Here is a 22,314-nt window from a genome sequence, read left to right on the forward strand (position 1 = left end):
CATTTATCAAAAATTATTAAAAGAGACGGTCTAATTTTAATATAAAAGTAGACTTTCTTTTACAAAACGAACTCTTCATTTATATATCAGTCTATAAGTTAAATTAGTCAAGTAAGTTAAATCGAATAAAGCAATTTTTTAGAATAGTTTAATCTCTCTTTCTCATTAAAAAAAAAAAAAAATCCGTTTGTCCCGCCACACCATATAGCAAATGGGAGTAATATTAAGTATGGATCCAGCCGTGGGAAATGCTGGCCTTACTAAGGAGAGGGAGGATATCTTTTTTCTAATAGTTATAGACTAACAGGATAAACAAATGAAAGGTTTAGAGAAGTTTCAAAGAAAAGAGAGATGGGAACTAGGAAGGACCCATCAATAATATCCACGATAGGGCCGGCTATCAACGCAAAAATGCAAACAGACTAAAATCACATAATCTCTAAGAGGGCGTTTGGTTCATTAAGACTTAAGAGGAAAGGAAAATGATATGAGGAAGGATTACAAGGAAAATTGGAAAGGATTTTCCTTTAATTAATTTTTTTTTTGATTAGGAACATCAAGTGGAATGGAATATTATTATTTTTATACCATCTTTAGTATTATTATGATTAAAATAATAAAAAATAAATATAAATATAGTAAATAATAATAATAACTAATAAATAATATAATATTAATAATAATTAATAATCAATAATAAAAATTAATGATAATAATAAAACTGCTAGATAGATAGTTTTTCGAAAGATGTGAACCACGAGTGGTGATGGTGGTTGGTTCATCTTCGAGGCGGGTGAGGATGCATTAAGAATCGGACCACCTTTTCTTATCGAGAACCAACTATTATCCCCAGAATAAGATAGATTCATATCGGATAGAAAGAGGTTGATAAGAAGCTCTTTCAAAATGGACTATTTATCCCTCTGTTAGAGGTGTTCCGCGAAAATTTCTGCGATCGAGTAAATATATAGTTTTACGAACGCGAATCGAAATGAAAAATTGTTAGATATGAATATGTTAAATACCTATGACTCGATTGGCGAAATAATATCTCTCTCCCATATAGCATGTTTTTTCTACCGACACAAAAAGAAAATATTTTGCTGTGAATGAATAAGATATTGTGGAATTGTCTATACGTAAAATTATAACTATTGATACTAGCCTTTTTCATATAAAATAAATAGTAATAATAATGAATAATGAATAATAATAATAAATAATAGTAATAATTAATAATAATGATAATAACCCATAAATTTATTTATTAATATTATAAATAATAATAATAAATTATTAATGAATAATAATGATAAATTAATGAATAGTAACAATAGTAATTAATAATAATGATAATACATGATGAAAATAACAATCATAATAACAATAATTATTAATCAATAATAATAAATATAAATAATAAATAATCATAATAATAATTAATAATAAATAATAATAATAATCAATTAATTATAATAATTAATAATAAATAATAATAAAAACTAATAATAATTCATAATAATTAATAGTAATTTATAATAATGATAATGAAAATAATAATAATTTATAATAATGATAATGATAATAATAATAATAATAATAATAGAATAATAATAATTATAATAAAAAATAATAATAACAATAATAACAATAAATAATCACAATAATAATATTAATTAAAATAACAACAACAATAATATTAATACTAACCACTCGAACAATAATAATAATAATAATCTTAATAATAATAACTAGAAAAATGTTAATAATAATTATTATAGTAATAGTAATAGTAATAGTAATAGTAATAGTAATAGTAATAGTAATAGTAATAGTAATAGTAATAGTAATAGTAATAGTAATAGTAATAGTAATAGTAATAGTAATAGTAATAGCAATAGCAATAGTAATAGCAATAGCAATAGCAATAGCAATAGTAATAGTAATAGTAATAATAATAGCAATAACAATAACAATAACCACAATAATGAAAATAACAATAACAATATTAACAGTAACAATAATGGTGGTGCTTGTATGGTAGAGGATATAAGGTAAACTCAAACCTTTGGGGTTGTAGGAAATCAATCTAAGGGGAAGTTAAAGGGGTTTTGGTTTGAAAACAATACTAGCCAAATACTCACAAAGACAAACAAGAAACTCCACAATTAGAATTTTTTTCTAGAGTCCCTTCCATAGGGTTTAGTTAGTGTAGCGAATTCAGAGGCGAGTCATGAACCCTACCTAGCGTTGACTTACGAATTCCATTAATTTTCTCCTCAATTTTCGGTAAATTTTATCATCATCTTCACGTAGATGGTTATTGAATTGATTAAGGATTGGGAAAAAATAAAGCTGGCGGAGGAAGAGGTGAGTATTATAGGCAATCACATCGATGATCTTGCACACGAACATGAGGCCAAAATTTCTCTCGTTTTGGCTGGTAGACTTCATACGAACAAGCCTTTCAATGCAGAGGTTATGCTGAAGAAAAATTCAATCTATTTGGCGTATTTATGAAAAGATCTTCGTGCGTACCATGGACACAAACTTATTTATCTTGCAATTCTACAATAAGGAGGATAAAGATCGGGTCTTGGATGGGTGTCCTTGGTTATTTGACAACCAGGTCCTGCTACTTAAAGAGGTACATAGTGATCAAAACCCATCTGAAACTTCTTTCTAGTGTTCGCCTTCCTGGATTAGGGTGTTAGATGTCCCTTTTGGGAAACAAACTGATATGATGGATCGTGAAATTGGGGAGACCTTAGGGGGTTTTGTTGAATTTGATAACTCTAATCCCCTAGGGTGGGAGGAGTTTATGAGGATAAAAGTTATGCTTGATCTGGGTAAACCCTTGCACAGAGAATTAAAAATGAGAGTGTCAGGTTACACAACTAAGTGGATGGACATTAAGTACGAGCGCTTGCCAAATTTTTGCTATTATTGTGGTAGACTAGGCCAAGTTGATAGGGACATCTCTATTCAGGGTTCCTCTGACTATAATGTAACTGAGATAATATATCAATCTGACCCTTGGTTGTGTGCTTCACCCAGACGTAGATGTAAAACGACAGCTCATAATTATGAAAAGGAGAAGGTGTGGCTGCGAAATCCGGGCCATGACAAGCAGGGATGAGTGTGGCGCTATGATGATTCGAGAGTGATTAAGCTTGGTCCCCGTAACATTGCTAGGAAAATTATGTTCCTGGTTTCTCCTAGAAGTCCCTCGAGAAGTGTTGAGGAGAAGAGTGGAGGTCTCAAATTAGTAGGAGAGGGGCCAAAGCCCTGAAGATGACGTGGAGCAGGTAGGAGATGTAGGTTCGGGGGGTCAGAAGCTTTTGGAAGAGAAGAAGTCTGATGTGAGCCAGGATGTAGGGGGTCGGAGCTGGTTGGTTCTCACTTCTCAGGTAGGTCAGGAGTCTGGGCTGGAAAACCAAACTCAACCGGTTCAAACCATTGTTGGGTCTCAAAAAAAGAGGGGTGGGAAGTGGAAAATACTGGCGAGAAGTGGTTCGAAAAAGGTGGATAGTGTGGTGGGGGTTGAATCAAAGGAGGGGAAAAGGAAGAGTGAGGGGCAGTTCGAAGGTAAGGCTTGGAGTCTGAATAAGAAAGCTTGTGTTCATGTCGCGATGGTTGACTTTGATGATATATGGCGGAGGCTGGCGAGGACCAGTCCCGCAAGGAGCCATGAGTCTCTTAAATCTCAACTGTAGGGGGCTGGGAAACCCCTCTGCAGTTGATAATCATCGAGATCTAATCCGAAGGGAGGGCCCGTCTGTGGTTTTCTTGTCTGAAACAAAGCTTAGTAGTAGTGAGTTTAATAGGGTTCGTGAAAAATTAGGTGATTTTGATGCTCTTGTTGTTGATAGTGTAGGGGGTTCTTGAGGTCTTACTATGTTATGGAGGAAGGATGTTTCTCTTTCTTTACGTTCCATGTCTGTTCACCACATGGATATTTGGGTGGAGGAGGGTTTTTTGAAGAATGACTAAAGGCTTACGGGTTTTTATGGGTGGCCGGAAGTCCACAACCGCCATTTGTCTTGGAGGTTACTAAGGAAGTTGACGACTTAGATTGAGGGTCCATGGGTGTGTCTAGGTGATTATAATGAGATTTTGAGTGATAATGACAACAAGGGGGTAATGACAGAGCTCGATGGCAGATGGATAATTTTCGGGAAGCGGTTGGTCATTGCAGGTTTCAGGAGCTCTCTTTTTCAGGGTACCCGTTTACGTATGACAATGGGAGGGAAGGTGAGGATAACCTCCAATGCAGGCTTGATCGGGTCTTTGTAAAATGTTCAATGGCGTGAACTCCTTAATAGAGCTCATATCATTCATCTTGATCGTGAATCCTAAATCCTAAGACTGTTGAAACAAAAATTAAATAAAAAAAGGAAAAAAATGGAGATCTGGAATGCTGAAACGAAAAAAAACAGGAAAAAAAAATTGCTAACCTAAAACAATGAAAATTTACAAACCGATCTACAAAAAACGATAAAAAAAAATGAAAAAAAAGGCTGTTGAAACAAAAATTACATAAAAAACGAAAATTTACAAACAACCTGGTGCGAACAAAAATTTACAAATGGTGAGGAACGAATGAACCGACGAAGGAACGAATCTGGTTGTTGGTTGTTGTTGTGCGAACGGCCGACACGCGTCTGGCGGACTAATGAATCGATGAACAAACAAATCTGGCGAACGAACGAAGGAATCGTGGTTGAAATGAACGATCGACGCTCATGGTTGAAGACGGACAAACACGAGAGGATGAGAGGGTTAGAGGAGGAGAGAAAGAGAGAGGAGAAGAGGAGAGGAGAGAGAGAGGAAGAGAGGTGTGCGTGAGAGAGAGAGGGGGGAGAGAGGCGTGAGTGAGAGGAGAGAGAGGAAGAGAGGAGTGCTTAAAAGCCTAGGTAAATTATTTTATTATTAAATTTAAAAGCCTATTGCTGCGGTTTTTTGTAGGAACCACAACAATAGGTTCAAATAATAATTTTTTATATTATTTTAATATATTGCTGCATTTTTTGGCAAGAAACCGCAGCAATATGTTTGGTCAGATAGTAAAAAAATTTCAAAAAAAATTCGTCCAAACCATATTACTGCGATTTTCGGGCGAAACCGCAACAATATGGTTATTTTCTATTTTTCCTTTTGCTTTTTACATTATGTATTGTTGCGTATGGGTAAAACAGCAGCAATAAGCAATCATTCTACTAGTGTCAGCCAGTTTTGATAAGACAATTGTTTCTTTTAACAAGGGTGTGAATGAGGGAGGAAGACAAGTTGTTGTTCAGGTGTTGGGTGTTAAAGAAGTGGATGTGCATGATCATTATTTGGGGTTACCTATAGTTATTACATAGGGGATTAAGGAAAAGCTATGGAAGAAATTGCAAGGGCGGAAGGGTTTAATTCTTTCTGAAGCTGGTACGGAGGTTCTGATAAATGCAGTGGCCCCGTATCTCCCTACCTATGTGATGAGTGTATTTAGACTTCCTTCCTCGTTTTTTGATGAAATTAGGTCCCTGATATCTTATTTATGGTGGGTTCAAAAGCAAGGTGAGCGCAAGATCCACTCGCTTGCTTGGAAGAAAATTTGTTTGCCAAAGAATGAAGGCGGGTTGCGGTTCCGCGATTTGAAACTGTTTAATTGGGCCTTACTCAGAAAACAAGTGTGGAGATTATATAATCACCCGCAGTCACTAGCAGCTATGATGTCGAAAGGTAAATATTTCCCTAATTTCTCCTTTGATGAGGCGGTATTTGGTGATAGTCCTAGTTATACTTAGCGGAGTATTTATGAAGCTAAATGGGTTGTACGAAGAGGGTGTAGATGGAGAGTTGGTGATTGCTTGAATATCAAGGTGTGGTTTGACCCGTGGATTCCAGACACTCAATCGAGGTGTGTTTATCTCCTAGAGTTAAAGGTGGGGAGAATATGTTGGTGAGTGAGTAAAAGGTGGAGGGGTGTACGGTGTGGGATGAAGTGAATGTGCGTGAGCTCTTTCTTCTTTTTGAGAGTGAGCGTATTTTATCTATTCCTTTAGTGATATGAAACCTTCGGAAAAGCGGTGTTGGAACTTGGATAAAAAGGGGATTTAATTCGTTCGGTCTGTCTATCATGCTATCTTTGAGGACTCGTGCATTGAGCTTGGTTCTTCCTTCTCACATCAAGGGGATAAAAGTGTATGGAATGTTGTGTGGAGCGCCAAGGTCCTTCCTAGAACAAAAGTATTTTTCTGGAGGGCTTGCCATGACATGAGGCTTTCCCCACCAAGGCAGGGATGCATATTCGTGCGTCGAGCATTGATGAGACGTCCGAGCTGTACGAGGCTTCTATGGAATGTGGGCAGCATGCTTTGCTGGGTTACGCGTTTGCTGCGGGTGTGTAGGAAGCTGCAGGTTTGTCCTAGCTGGTGGAGCACCAAAGATCGACCTTCCTTGAAGTGGTACTAGAGATCTTTTGCCAGTTGGATGGGGAGATGAAAGAGTGAGTAATGGTTTTGTGCTGCGCGATTTTGGGGTAATAGAAATCGATTGATTTTTTAGAATGAAAGGGAGTCACCTAGAAAAGTGGTGGAGTATGTGTCGAACCTGATGTTGGAGATGGGGAGCGATAAAAAGGAGGGGACGCCGAAGCCTATTCTTAGTCGTTGGGTTGCTCCTCTAATGGGGAAGGTGAAGGTGAATGTTGATGGTGGGGTGCTCAAGGAGGTAGGGAGTGGGGATTGGTGTTACGATTCGAAGTAGTGAAGGAGAGTTGTTTGTGTGTGCGGTGTATCAAGGCTCGGATGCTGGGATCCTAGGTTATTGGAGGCTAATGCAATCTTGTTTGGTATGCAGCTTGTTTTGGAGTATAATTGTGCGGATATTGTGGTTGAAAACGATAGCTTGGGGGTGATTAAAGCCATCAAATGCAAGGAAGAAGGAACTAGGATCTTTCATTTAATTTTAGATAATATTATTGATTTAGCTAAATCTTTTAATTCATGTTTTTGGTGTTTTGTTGGTAGAGTGGGTAATAAAGTGGCTCATTCTCTTGCCCATCTCCCTCCTTGGGATTGTTGGTAGAGTATGAACTAGGATCCTTCTTCAATTGTAGACTTGGTGACAAATGATTTGCAGCTGAATGAGTAGTGTTGGCTCCTCTTTGGAGACCTTCCCTTCAAAAAAAAAAGGAAAAAAGAAACTTCATTCAATTTTTTTTTAAACCCCAAAACCAAACGCTCCAAAATTTGAAGGTCCGATATTGCTAGAGACTAGCCGTTATTTTTAAAAAAAAACACATGGACCATCTGCATTGTTTTTTTTTTTTTTTTTGTCTTTTTATCCATATGAGACATGAAGGCAATACAAAGTATAAAGAAAGAAAATTTCAAAAAAAAAAAGTATAAAGAAAGGAAGGGAGAATTGGGAGTTCACTCATGGTGCACCTGGGTGTACCATGAGCATGATACACCCAAGGGTATTTTTGTAATAAATTAGAACTTTAGGTGCTCATTTGACACCAAATTTGTTCATATGGGAATTTTGTTCATTTACTCATTTGCTCATTTTGCTCATTTGTAATAAAAGTGTTTGTTCATTTTCTTAAATGAGTAGAAATGTTTACTTATTTGCTCATTTGTTTATTTTGCTCATTTGCTCATTTGCTCATTCGCTCATTTTGCTCATTTGGAGAAAATAATCTTGGGGTGTACCATGAGCATGGTACACCCAGGTATACCATAAACATTCTCGGGAAGTGAAACCTGTGATATATCGTTCACGGTATCTAAATCTTAACTATCAGCCCAATAAATCTTTAATTGCAATATCACCACGCATTCCACACCAAGCGTGGATAACGTTTCCCAGAAAGATAATGTCTAATGTTTCAATATTTACTACTCTCTTTAATACTCCCTTCGTCCCATAATATAGTGCTTGCATTCCTCTTTGGGTGTCCCAAAATGTTGTGCCTATTTCTTTTTTTATCAATTTGTTTGGACTAAATTATCCTTCATTTCTACATAAAACTTTCCAAAATACCCCTACTTTCTTTTAAAATATGTGCCCCTATTTATTGTTTTACACCATTCCAAGGTATATTTATTGCTCTTTCATTTTATTTTAAAGGAAAAAGAAGAAAAAAACTAGTTCCAAGACAAAAATACCCAATAAACATTTACTTAAATATACATTTTTGTGAAATCCTAAAACTCTTTTCATTTTCCTTAATTCTTGTGAAAAATGAGAAGTGAGCACTATATTATGGGACGGAGGGAGTACTTCCTCAAATTTCTCTGGCTTTCTCTCCCCTTTTTTGACATCTTGCAATTTTTCATAATCACATTGCAATAAAGACTCTTTTCTGCTTCTCTACATCCTTCAATTAACTATGGTAGTCCAGATTTTAAAATCACCATCTAAGGCTATGTTCAGTTCACCTGAAATTTTCTGATCTGAACTTATCTGATCTGATCTGATCTGATCTGAACTTATTTTTTCTGATCTGATCTGATCTGAACTTATTTTTTCTGATCTGATCTGATCTGAACTTATTTTTTCTGATCTGATCTGATCTGATCTGATCTGATCTGATCTGATCTGATCTGATTTTTTCAACAAGATCTTATCTTTTATAAAATATATTATTACTATTATATTATTACTTTGTAAATCATTATTATGCAATACATTATAAGATATTCTTTATAGTGTTACTATTATTATCATTTTATTTCTATTACAACTTTTATACAACTTTTATTATTAATAATAATTATTATTATTATCATTATTATAAGAACAACAATAATAATTATAATCATAATTATTATTATTACTAAAAATAATTATATAACTCAAGTCATTATTTTATAAGAGCACTTATACAATGTTTCACACTTTCCCTTAAAAAAAAGTTTCACACTTGAGAAGTCGGCAAACTGAACTCTTTTTTTTCCATATAAAATAGAACAAGATATACAAACAACTATGACTTGAGCAAAAAATAAATAAATATCGTGCAACTTCAAATAGCTAGAGAGATTTGAAATTCGGTAGGAAGAGGTATACCGAATCTAAATTTATAATTTGTATCTCACACTTAGCTTATTTTGAAATGTAATCCGAACATAGTAGTTTCGTTATCATGAATTTGAGATATCATATTTTATATATTTCTTATTTTTGCGTCAATCTTATGTTCTTAACACGTGGCTTTTAATTTTCTATTATTTAATAACAACAAAATAACTTAATATAATAATACAATGACATTTATAATGGTAACAACAAGATTAATAATAATTACAATATTAATAATTAATAAGTACAACAACAACAATAATAATAATTTTTTGAACAAATGTACTAGTAAATAATAATACCCCTTTGTATTTTTTTTATCTTTGTCACTTAGAATCTTGACACTATTCACAATAAGAGATAATCTTTTAGATTTTTCTCAATATATAAGAAAAAATATAGTCATGTGGGGTCTTGTTTGATTCGTCTCAATGAGTACTTTATTAATATTCAATTATTATAATTTTTATTAATATGTAGTGAAAGATATTTAATAATAATAAGTTTTTAAATATAAGCATGATATGATCTGAACTGATCTGATCTGATCTGGCTGATCTGATCTGGTCTGATCTGATCTGATCTGATCTGAACTTATTTTTCTGATCTGATCTGATCTGAACTTATTTTTTCTGATCTGATCTGATCTGAACTTATTTTTTCTGATCTGATCTGATCTGATCTGATCTGATCTGATTAGATCTGAAATAAGCAAAAATAAGGTGAACTGAACATAGCCTAATATGAACAATTTCAGTTTTCGAAATTTTTCTGGAGAAGAAATAATCAGATCTTTATATCCTATTCTCCACACTCCAGTATTTTGTTTTTTCAGAAGGGGAAAAATCAGAGTCATTTATGATATCTAGAGACACCATTGTCGTCTTGTCGTATTTTTTGGAGCTTCCAATTATGAATTGACCAATATGATCTGTTTAAAGAAATCATTTATGTTTCTCCCCAGGCAACATTAATCAAATATATTGCTCAAAATTAAATACGGATTATTTGATACTCTATCCGTTTTTTTATTGCTACATTATTTGGACACACTTTTTAGATGTTTTTCAATCCTTAATATTTCTTACTTTCTGTAAAATCATAAAATCTTGATATTATGAATCTAATATATTAAGACGAAATTCATAAAATTACAAATGAATATATTTGTGCTTATAGAAAAATCATAACAATTGGTCAAAGTTGATAGTTTGATTTCCTAAAATGGAAATGTAGCAATTAAAAAACGAAGGGTAATCGTTAATACTTAGGGCCTGTTCTCCCAAACTTATTTTCAATTCAGTTTAATTAGTTCGGTTCAGTTTAGCTCTGGACAATACTTTTACTCTCACCTATCACTATTCATTTCATTTCAGTTCAGTTCAGCTCTGGACAATACTTTTACTCTCACATATCACTATTCATTTCATTTCAATCAGTTCAGTTCAATTCAATTCAGTTCAGTGCAGTTCATTTCAGTTCAGTTGTTTTATGTCGAAGAAAACAGGCCCTAAATACTTTATGCACATATTACTTTTTATAAATGAACCCACATTTTCATTTATATACTTACTTTATGGTCTTGTATAGCTGTATATCCTAACGTTGTTATGATTTGAATAAATATTCTAAACATAGAAAATTAAGATTCATAAAAACTATATTTTGAACACTCTACACTAATTGAAAAAAGCTCATCCGATTCGGTCAAATTAAAGTTTAGATCTGATGGTACCGGAACAGCTGGCAAAAATTAGTTAATCCAGTTGAAAACCTGATCAATTACTTACTAACTGATTCGATTTTCACGAAAAAACGGATCAGTAAGTGATTAACTGATTCGGTTTTTTGTGAAAACAGAATCAGTAAATCATTAAGTGATCCAGTTTCCACAGAAAACTGAATCAACTTTGTTTCTTATCCAAAAAAAACTCAAACCAACATTGCGCTCAACAAATGCAATTGCAACCAGAGAGGAGATTACGAGAGCATAAAAAGACGAAATATTCATTAAGAAATCAACAAATAAACGAAAATGAACCAAAATATTAAACGAAAACCCACTGAAAAATGTAATTCGAAACATACCCTATAATCGAAATAAATTACATAAGGACTAGATGTAAACGAATATCAACCAAAAAACAAATTGTTATGAAAATATAAGAGATCAAATATATAAATGAAAATAAAAAATAAATCAAACGGAAAAACTAGAGAAACTAAACTAAACTAAAGTAAATATAAATCAAACGGAAAAACTAGAGAAACTAAATTGTTATGCAGGGGTAATGCGTTAGAGTGGAGGGATTTGAAGAGGGATTCTTCGTCGATTTTGTTTGGGATTTTGGTTGGCGGCAAGGACTTCAGTGCCTTTGAGGAAGAGGGCAGTGGTTAATTTTAGGTTGGGGCGTGAGTTTTCCACCTGAGAGTGGCGTTTTGGAGGCGAAACCATAGTTTTCGATGTTGATGAGAGAGGAGGGTTGGGAACTCCTTCGTATATATTTGCTTTTCCGGGGCAGCGACGATGTTGTTTGTTGTGGAGGAAGCGTTTTGTGGTTGTTGGTGGCCGTAGTGAGGAGGGAGGGTGAAAGTGGTGGTGTGAGAATCAGAGAGAGAAGTTGAGAGGTGAACTTGAGAGTTAGCTTCGTTGGAGGTGAGAACACTAGTATAATAAATGCTTATTGATGCGGTTATTAAGTGGTGTATTGCGGCGTTTTTGGCCGCGCAACAATTAAGAGCGTAGCAATAGGTAATTAATATATTGCTGCGGTTTTCGACCGCCGTAATATTTTAACATATTGCTGCGATTTCTAGCGAAACCCGTAGCAATATATTTATTTTATATTTATTAGTATATTGCTACGGTTTCTAGGACAAACCGCAGCAATATACTATGTTTTATAATTAAAAATCAAGTATATTGTTGCGGTTTATAGTAGAAACCACAGCAATAGGCACTAGACAGGTAAAAAAAAAATTATTCTTAAAAAATAAAAAGAACAAGAAAAGAAAACAGTAAACATTCCTGACGAAACCAACATAAAAAAAACGAAGCTTCATAGGCAAAACAAACTATAACCAAACCAGATCTAAAAAATGAATCAGCATCAATAACCAAACCAGATCAAAAAAATGAAACAACATTAAAAACTAAAATTATTTTATTAAACTAAAATATGAACTCTGAGCTTAACATAATTTATTAAAAAATGGGAAAAAAAAAACACAAGATTTATACATCTAATCTAATAAAAATGATAAAAATGATAAATAAAAAAAAGGGAAAAAAACATCAGATCTAAACAAAGCAAGCGGCGAACTGTGAGCGACGGCGAGGTTTCGGACTATGAGTGACGGCGACTTGTGAGGTCTGCTGGCGACGACGATTTGCGAGAACACGAGTCAACGCCGGCGAACAGATGAAGAATGAAGCGCCGACTCTTTGAAGACGCCGGCGAGCAGATGAAGAACGAGGCGCCGACTTTTTGAAGACACCGGCGAGCAGGCGAACTGCGAGCGACGACGACATGAATGCGGGCGACGACAACATGAATGCGAGCAACGACGACGTGAAGACCTAGTGAGGTGCGAAGGAGAATGAGGTGAGTGAGGTGAGAAGGTGAGCGAGAATGAGTTTGGGAGGATGAGAGAGGTGAGAAGGTGAGTGAGGATGAGAGAATTAAGAGGCATGAGAGGAGAACGTGAAACCGCGCTCAACCTAACCCTGATAGTTTTAAGTATATATCAAGGACATATTCCTGCTGTTTTGGTCAGAAACCGCAGCAATATGTCTTGGTCAAACGGTCAAACTTTTTCAAAAGTTATCCGTGAAACTATATTGCTGCGATTTTCAGCTGAAATCGCAGGAATATGGCTATTTTATATTTTTTCTTTCTTTTTACGTGATCTATTGTTGCGTATGGATAAAACCGCAGCAGTATTACCGCAGCAATAAGCGATTTGTCTACTAGTGGAAGTGAGAAGTGAGAGGTGAGAGCTTGAGAGGCTTCGTGGGAGGTGAGAGGTAAGAGGTTAGGGTTTGATTTAAGTAAAGAGAACCTGTTAGAGAGAGATAGGGATTGTAAACGGTTTAAATGGGAAGGAGATGCAACAAGTGGGAGAATCGGTTGGGCCAAGAGGGAGTAGAGACCGAGCCTTATGATCTTTGGGTTAATAGGCTATAATAGACTAATCCGGTTCTCCTCCAAACTAGATCAGTTTATTAGCCCAAAAAATTACCCCCCAAATAAATACTGAATTTACTTATCCAATTTTGGGAGAATTATCGGATCAATCTGTTTGTGACATATAAGGTTTTTTCCACTAGTACTATATGATCTTTCTATTATTTTAATACATCTTCTTCCCACTATTAAAACATTAATCTCACATACTATCTCATTCAATAAATATTACATATACCATACTATTTTTATTTTTTTTGATGGGAACATATACCATACTATTTTATCTCACATCTATATGTATTTAGTCAGATGATACTTCACAATTTCCAATCAAATTTACCATTGAGACAAGGGAATATAAGCTATATTAAACTGAAGCAAAAGATTATAAACATGTATTTAAATTACCATGATCTATATGTCAATTTTAAAGAAAATTGATGCATTAATTTCGGTCCACGTCATATAAAAATCCTCGATCCGCCACTATCGTACAACTTAATAAGTGGGGAGGAAGGGCAGCAGAATCCTCTTTTTCAAATTACCTCTAGTAGAAATTACACCCTTAATCTTGAAGTTGGATAGTTGCTCTCTTTCCACTAATTGAAAGTATAGTTTTTCTTATCATGTAATCTCTGCATTTTCTAAAATTAATACTAGGAAAGTTCAGGAGATCTTTATCTGAAGAGTGAACCTTAAACCATCTAATTTGGAGTTAAATAATAAATTTACATCAGAATAAACATCCACATCTTGCAATCATAATTTATATCAGAATAAACATCCACTGATCCACATCTTGTGATCTTGCAATCAATGTCCCTCGAATAGTCGAATATCATCATGGCCCATTTTTAAGAGCTTCTTTTTCTTTTTTTAAGGGAATGATTATTTTGTGTATTTTGTGACTTACAATGGCCAGTTGTATATCCATTGTGTCTGACGAAGTCATGGAGACCATCATACAACACTAATATATGAAGATCAGCCAACCAAAATGGTACGGTTGATAGGGACATTGCTACACATATCCACCGGGTAGACAACTCACTACTAATAGAGGATTAAAAAAAGATTAATTATATTGAGTTGGATTCCATTACCACAACCCTCAACAATTCTTTATTAATGGTGGGTAATCTAGTCGGTGGGTAGACAAAGTTTTTTTCCTATTGATAGTTGATACCTGGTCTTTTAGATGGGCTAGTCAATAAAAAAGATATGGTTGAGAAATGAGGATCTATATGGAGATCTCCCATGCTTACATACGAGTATTTAATATTCATGACATATCCCTATTTATGCCTTGGTGTCACCAACTCAACATCATCACAAAACAGCTACCTTCTTAAGTTCAGCGTCTTGATGGATGTATAACAGTATAAGTTTCAGTTTTCTAGGAACAGATCATTTTAGTTATGGCGTGGTCGTACAATTACGGCCCGTTTGGTTAGATGTTATAAACGGTGGTACCTTGATTACTAGGGCATCGATTTGATGTTCTTCGTCTAGTTGCCTTCCGAAAATTGGTAGAGGTGATCATTTTGGCTCGGCCCGTTTTTGGGCCGGGTTTTGGGCAGAATTTTTCGGCCCGCGGGCCCGGCCCGGTCGTTTTTTTTTTGGGCGGGCTTTGGGCAAGCTAAAAACGACTTTTTAGTCTATTTTTTGGCCCGACCTGTTTTGGCCCGCAAAAGCCCGCTAAGCCCGGCCCGAAATAGCAGGCTTTGGACACAAAAATTCGGCCCGAATTTAGGCCCGGCCGATGGGCAAATTTTTTTGGCCGCGGCCCGGCCCATGATCACCTCTAAAAATTGGTCATTCAGTCGACATAAGGAGTGAGCAAATATTTGTCATGAGTGTTCTTCTACCAGAGGCATATTTGCTCGTGGAATTCCTTATCGTTTTCCCGAGGGACGATAATTACATATAAGTTTGAGGTACCTCCGCGCATATCACAAAAAACATATACTTTCTCCGTTTAAAAAAATATATTTCTTTCGAAAAACTCTCACAAAAAAGAAAATGAGAATTATTTCATATCTCTATTATATAAGCCGGGGGAGCTATGATGTCCCCTTTTGAAAATACCTTTTAACCCTTCATTCAATAAAAATACTTACCTATTAAGATTTTGAGATTTTTCTCAATCATAACCCTTCCTAATTAAAAAAATATATATCAAAAGAAGTTCAAAGTAGCTAAAATAAACTTTCATAAATTATGTGTAGTGAAAGAAAAAGTTTATGATTGAAGAACAAATTAACATAACTAAAGCAGTTTTCAAATCAGTTACAAAATCAAAGACATAAAATTTTAATTTTACCTAAACTTTGAAATGCAATAACAATACCAACATTTATTAACAAGTAATAGAAATACCAAAAAAAAACTTCTTCATCAAGTAATTTTTATATTTTATATTTACACCACATACATTTAATTAGAACTAATGATGATTGTAAATTACATTCTTCGAAATTACATTTAGATAAAATTAAATAGAGAATGTATTGTGTCGGACTTGTCCGACCATAATCTTTGGTCGGACGACTTTCAGGTGGTTCCAATTTTTTTTCAGTTGGTTTCAAAAAAAATTCAGTTAGTCTTAATTTTTTTTTCAGTTAGTCTTAATTTTTTTTCAGTTAGTCTTCATTTTTTTAATTTCCAGTTAGTCTTCATTTGTTTTCAGTTAGTCTAAATTTTTTTTAGGTAGTCTAAATGAAAGTAAGTTACCTCTAAATGAAAGTAACTTAGGTCTAAATGAAATTAACTTAGGTCTAACTGAAAGTAACTTAGGTCTAAATGAAAGTAAGTTACCTCTAAATGAAAGTAACTTAGGTCTAACTGAAAGTAACTTAGGTCTAACTGACACTAGTAGAAAAACGACGATTTGCGTCCCCTGATTTGCGTCGCACAAACACGGAAGTGACGCGAAAAACCTATTTGTGTCGCATACCAAAGAGCGTTCGACGCAAAACATCAACAACCGTATCAGGATACGACAAATATGTGTCGCACATACTGAGGGTGCGACGCATATTGTATTTGTGCGTCGCATTCTACTATGGTGCGACGCATATTCTGCGTCTCAGTGGGAGAAATTGAGGGTAATGTGCGTCGCACTAAGAGCTGGGTGCGACGCACAAAGGTAATCTGCGTCACACATACATAGTGTGCGACGCATATAGTCCACGAGGCCCACTACCTACCCTTTTTATTTCATAACCCTAGCATTATCAACGCCTCTCCCTTATCAGCGCCCTCTTAATTCAGCGCCCCCCTCTCTCTCTCTCTCTCAACTCAACCCAACCGCTTCTCTTCCATCTCCGTCGAACATCTCAAGGACTCCGCCGCTTCAAACACAAACACCGATTTTAGCGAACAAATCACTCATATTAACGACATTTCTTCTCAAATTCTTATCATATTGGACGATTTCATCAGCGAACGATTTCATCAGCAAATGATTTCATCAGCGAACACGATTTCATCAGCGACCGATTTCATCAGCGAACGATTTCATCAGCGAACACGATTTCAGCGAACGAAACGAACGAATCACTCTCTCGCTTTGACAGGTTCGAAGTTGTTTCAATTTTTAAATTTGATATATTTTTTCATTTTTCGATCTGATTTTCTTTTTAGTTTTCGAATCTGAAAATTCGTTTTTCATTTTCAGATCTGGAAAATAAAAATTTTGTTCATGCAAATGAAAATTAAAAACTCTGATCCTTTCGTTTTTATTTTTTATATCTATTTTTTTGTTTACTTTTTGGCATTTTTTGGGTTTATTTTCTGATTTAGAATTTACTTTTTAATTTTCAGATCTGGAATTGGTTCTTCTCGAAGTCGTCTCCCTCGAATACATCGAACCGTTGCAATGTTCCTTTTTAGATTCAGTTTTAATTTTTTTACAATGTAATTTGTTTTGTATATATTGTATATATTTTTTACATATGTTGTATTTGCTTGTATCAAATATTTACATATTAATGCAAAAATTCGATTGCTATTTTAAGTCCTATTGTGGTATTTGGTTTTGGGAATCATGTCCGAAGAATTATTTGTTTTGTGCGTTTTTATCTCTAGCAAGAACAAGATCTATCTGTGTACATCGGTCCAAAATACACAAAACCTCTATGCAGATCACTTCAGGCTTATTTCGGATTTTCTGTGCTCTTTTACAAAAATAAAAGCTGAAATTTAAATTAAAAAAAAAAACCAAATTTCAGTAATTTGCGTCGCATGTGGCATTTGGTGCGACGCAAATTACTGTTGTATGGGCTGCTGGATGGGCCATATGCGTCATATGTTGGGACATGGGCATCGCATATTACTGATTTGCATCGCACCGTATACAAGGTGCGACGCAAATAGCTAATATATCTGCGTCGTTTAGCATACGACGCAGATCAGGTCTGGGTCATCTGCGTTGAGGCCTGTGGCGTCGGACCCATGTCCGACGCAAATAGGCGCCTCACATTCGACGCAAATCGTCTATTCTGTACTAGTGTGAAAGTAACTTAGGTCTAACTGAAAGTAACTTAGGTCTAACTGAAAGTAACTTAGGTCTAAATGAAAGTAACTTAGGTCTAAATGAAAGTAACTTAGGTCTAAATGAAAGTAACTTAGGTCTAACTGAAAGTAACTTAGGTCTAACTGAAAGTAACTTAGGTCTAAATGAAAGTAACTTAGGTCTAAATGAAAGTAAGTTAGGTCTAAATGAAAGTAACTTACCTCTAAATGAAAATAACGAAATCTTTCAGTTACAATGTCATAGCTGAGTCATTACATCTGTACATTTAAAATATGAATACTTACGATGTAATCTAAAAAAATCGAAATACGAACAACTTCCCAAAAACACAAATACCTCCACTTTCAAATCCACCACAACCTGCTTCGGAAGCAACGTTTTGCTTGATTCTGATGAAAGAATGTTGACAAATCGTCGAGGTCCAGGAAATACTGGATAAAAAGAAAGCAGAAAAGTAATATCAAGCCCAGATATGGTAAACATGGTAACTATGTTTAGGCCAATATGATTAAGACCCAGAAGGCAATAACATTGAGTTGGCAGTAATATGCCAGAATACCTTGACATATTATGATGATCATCTAAGAAACATCCATCACGAGGATGTGTTTTGATGATTTCGAGGAATATTATGGTTTTTTTTGTGTGTTTCGAAGTCCCGCACGACGACTGTTTCAGGTAGAATACGCCATGGAAGCAGTGAAGCAAGGTTCTGCTGCAATTAGGTTTTGGGCTCAGCCCGTCTGACAGCAAGCATTGGTCAGACGGTTTGACCTAATACTTTCACAATTAAATAATACTCCCTCTGTATTCTTTTATCTTTCTCACTTTCTGTTTTAGGGTGTATTTTTTTAATCTTCTCACTTTGAATCTATCCATTTTAAGTTCTATTTTCGGACAACAATACCCCTTCTTTGTTTGCATATTTACACCCAATACCTAGCTAAAATAATAAACAAAGTATATTTATTGTACTTGAGTCTGACGTTATATCTCCTCCAGATTTCTCCCCTATCTCTATCTCTATCTCTGTCTCTCTCTCCTCTCTCTCCTTCCTCTTTGTCTTCCTTCTTAAATTCTCCAGAGTTTTCCATTGACTCTCTCATCTCTCTGTTCTTCATCTTTATGGAAAACTCTCAACCACTCCCCATTAAATCCCTTCCATTAAATGTTCCAACGTCTTTTTTTTCTCTCACCTTGGGCGATAAATCTTCACATCAACCCTCTGAAACATCAATGTTTAAAAAAAAAACCTAGATCTACACCATCTCCCTCTTTCTCTTCATCTTTTCTGCGTTTTTCAGTCTCTTCATCTTCTCTCTTCATAGAGTCTTTTTATTTTGGGCTCTTCGTTTTTTCTACAACATTAGTTATCTTGAAAACCCTAGATCTACATCAATAATTTTTACTGCCTTTAATTCTTCGTTTTTCCTGATCTACATCAATTATCTTGCGATTACTCTGTTTGATCTATATTTTCACTCTGTTTAATTTCAACAATGGCTGAAAAAGTTACTTCTGAGATTTCTAAAGAATGTGAGGTTGTTCCAGACTCTGAAAGTGTTACGAATGAGCCATGCAACACCGAGGAAGAAGAGGAACTTGTTGTTACAGACACACCAGACAGGGAAGTTCCCAGATCTGAGCCTGAAATTGATGAGTTCCCTTTGCCATCTCCTGAGGAAATTTACGAGAATTTGAGAATATATTTCCCAGCTATAAAACTTGAGCATTGTCAGCCTTCAAGGGAGTTCCGCTAACTCTTTCAATTTCTGTTTAATTATTGTGTGTTGTTAAATTTGCGTGGAATTTGTGTGGAATTTGTTGTGGAATTTGTCTGGAATTTGTTGTGGAATTTGTGTGAAATTTGTGTGGGCAGAAGATGTATGTGTGGAATTTGGATGAATGTGGAATTTTCTATCGTTAATGAGAAGATTAGTTGTATTTGTGGAATTTTCTATAGTTTGTCAAAGATAAGATTGTTGGGATTTGTTTTTATATTGTTGGATTATTCATGAACATGTTTATCTGGTGTTTTTGTTTTGTTGCATGTGTTTGTTTTGTTTCAAGAAATAACAGGTTCCTTCTTGAAATTTTCCACGCTTTACAAAAACTGAAAATAAAATCATTGATTCTTGTTCGGTTATGCTCCTGTAATTCGAATTTGCTAAGGGACTATGTTAAGAGTGTCGAATTTGCTGCGGAATTGGACTTATCGAATTTGATGTTGATTGTGTGTCGAATTTTTGTTGTTGATAAGTCCTGTGATGATGAATGGATGAATATGGCCAGTTGGTTAGTTAACTGTTTGTGAGGCTTACATAGATACATAGATATGATCATGTTAGCTATGTGATGAGGCTCACAGTAGCCACCATATGTGCTTAATGCATGACAACATTTAATAAATTCTTTGTAATTGCCACCTCAGTTAATTACCTCTATGATAAATTGAGAGGTTAAATATTCTAATATGCAAGATATATGTACCCAACATGATGAGACTCAATTCAATAAATAGATTTGCATGATGGACTTGTAAATTTAGGTAAGTTACAACCCTAAAAACAGCCTAAAACAGCCTAACATCCACAATGTTTACAAAATGTGTTTTTTTTTTCTATGTACCCAAAATGTGTGTTTCTTCAACAAAATAAAATCTTCACAGAAACTTGTCTTGTTGTTGTTGGATGTTTTAGTTGCCATTCAAATGATCATCAACAAACTGAATAGCCTTTTGAACATCTTCAATACTTGGACCAACTTCTTCTGGGAGTAATCCTAAGTCTTCCAACTGTTTTTTCTTTGCATGAGGCTCATCATATTCATTACTTCCACATACCTTGAGAACTTCATTTAAGTAAAATTGAAGTGACATCCACACATTACTTAGAGTTTTAGGGTGTAGTTCTTCCCACGATTCATTCACAGCAGTTACTAGTTGGTCAATTGTCCTTGGAGATTTCTTATATTGCAATGTTTGAAGTGATCTAAAGTAACCAAGATCCAAACAATTCATGTCTGGGCTGTTAGGAGGCTGTTGTATCAACCTAAAATCGAATCCATCTAGTAGTCTATGTTGTTGAAAAATTGGATCATCATTTGTTATGTGTGATGGTGCATTGTCTTGCTGAATGTAAATGACCTTACTTAGGTCATCTGGCCATTTCTCCCTGATAGCAGGCATAATCTTATGAACCAACATGTCCCTAATAACATCCTTTGTAATTGCTTCAATGGGTTTGGTCTCTAAAGTACCCCTAGGTCTGTTGTTTGATCTTCTTTGTGCTGGAACTTGTTTGGTGAAAGCCCATATGCCAATCTTGCCATTAAATGCACAAGAACCATTCTGGTTCCACCTTGGTCTTGCAACAGCAGCTATAAACATGGCTTTAGGTATGAAATTCTTGTTTTTTATCTTCCTCCATGGTGTTTTTTCCCTTGGATGGAGATATGCTCTTACCCTTTTCTGAGTCATATAGAACCATTTTTCATCTATATGGATAACATTTCTCATGTCTATGTAAGTTGGATTTGTGTAAAGTGTGTTTCTTTGTATTAAACTTAGTATCCACATACATCTTCTCAACTGTTTTTTCATATTCAAATCTGGCTTTAATGGGTTTGTATGTGGCCTTAATCCCCCCCTTTTAACTATCCTTCCTAGTGTTGTGAAATGCAAGTTAAGTGATGTTGCTAATGACCTCAAACTTGTTCTTTGACATAAAGGTACAGATGAAACCTGTTCAAGAGTGATTTTGGCTCTCTTTCTTCCACACTTGTGCTTGTTGGTTTTGACGTTTATGGGTAGCCCATCATCGTGTTGCTTCTTCGCCTTCTTCCATATGGTGTAGACTGTCCTTGTGCTGATGTTGAACTTTTCAGCACATAGCTTCTTGGCTCCCCATGGTAGACTTCCCACCACTGTGTGACTTAAAAGCCACTCTGCTACTTTTTGTCGTGTTTCATTGCTGAGCCTAGGCCCATGATGTGGCTGAGATACAGATGCTACACGAACAGATGCTTCATCTTCATTGTTTTCATGCCCTGAGGCCATTGATGGCAATGATGCCCAAATATTTTACTCTTTTTCTATCTTCTTTTAAGTCATTTAGTGGTGTGGATTACTGTATGGAGGCTTTTATATACTGAAGTCAGATTTTGTAATTAGTTTGAATTTTTATTAGGAGTAGTATGAAATTAAAGAGGGAAATGAATTAGTTTGAATTTTTATTAGGAGGAAATTTTAGTAGAAACCTACGTACTGTATGAAATTAAAGAGGGAAATGAAAATGTTACTTTCCCTCCTTATTTTTAGTTGGCTGGTGTATAAATGCAATTGTACTTTGCATCCTTGTTTATTAAAATAAAATCAAATGTCACTTTCATGCTTTATATACAAAATGGTAAAATAATCAGGACATTGTACTTACTTCTACCTTTTTTCTTTTTCTCTTTATTTTGTAAAATCAGATTCCTCCCATGTGGGGTGAATCTCTCCTTTCCTTATTT

The 22,314-nt window shown here is 35.0% G+C and overlaps 1 protein-coding gene across 1 annotated transcript; it reads right to left on the reverse strand.

The window, feature by feature from the left end:
- Positions 1-20,497: 20,497 nt before the first annotated feature.
- On the reverse strand, positions 20,498-21,190 carry LOC130590531 (uncharacterized). The gene has a single exon (XM_057393015.1). The coding sequence runs from the start codon at positions 21,188-21,190 to the stop codon at positions 20,498-20,500; it is 693 nt and encodes a 230-aa protein (XP_057248998.1).
- Positions 21,191-22,314: the final 1,124 nt, after the last annotated feature.

Source organism: Beta vulgaris, chromosome 2, assembly GCF_026745355.1.
Source record: "Beta vulgaris subsp. vulgaris cultivar EL10 chromosome 2, EL10.2, whole genome shotgun sequence".
NCBI classification, from domain to species: Eukaryota; Viridiplantae; Streptophyta; class Magnoliopsida; order Caryophyllales; family Amaranthaceae; genus Beta; species Beta vulgaris.

What these genes read in the sequence shown, in the direction of transcription:
- LOC130590531 (XM_057393015.1), bottom strand. Translation starts at nt 21,190, where the DNA reads ATGTTTATAGCTGCTGTTGCAAGACCAAGGTGGAACCAGAATGGTTCT.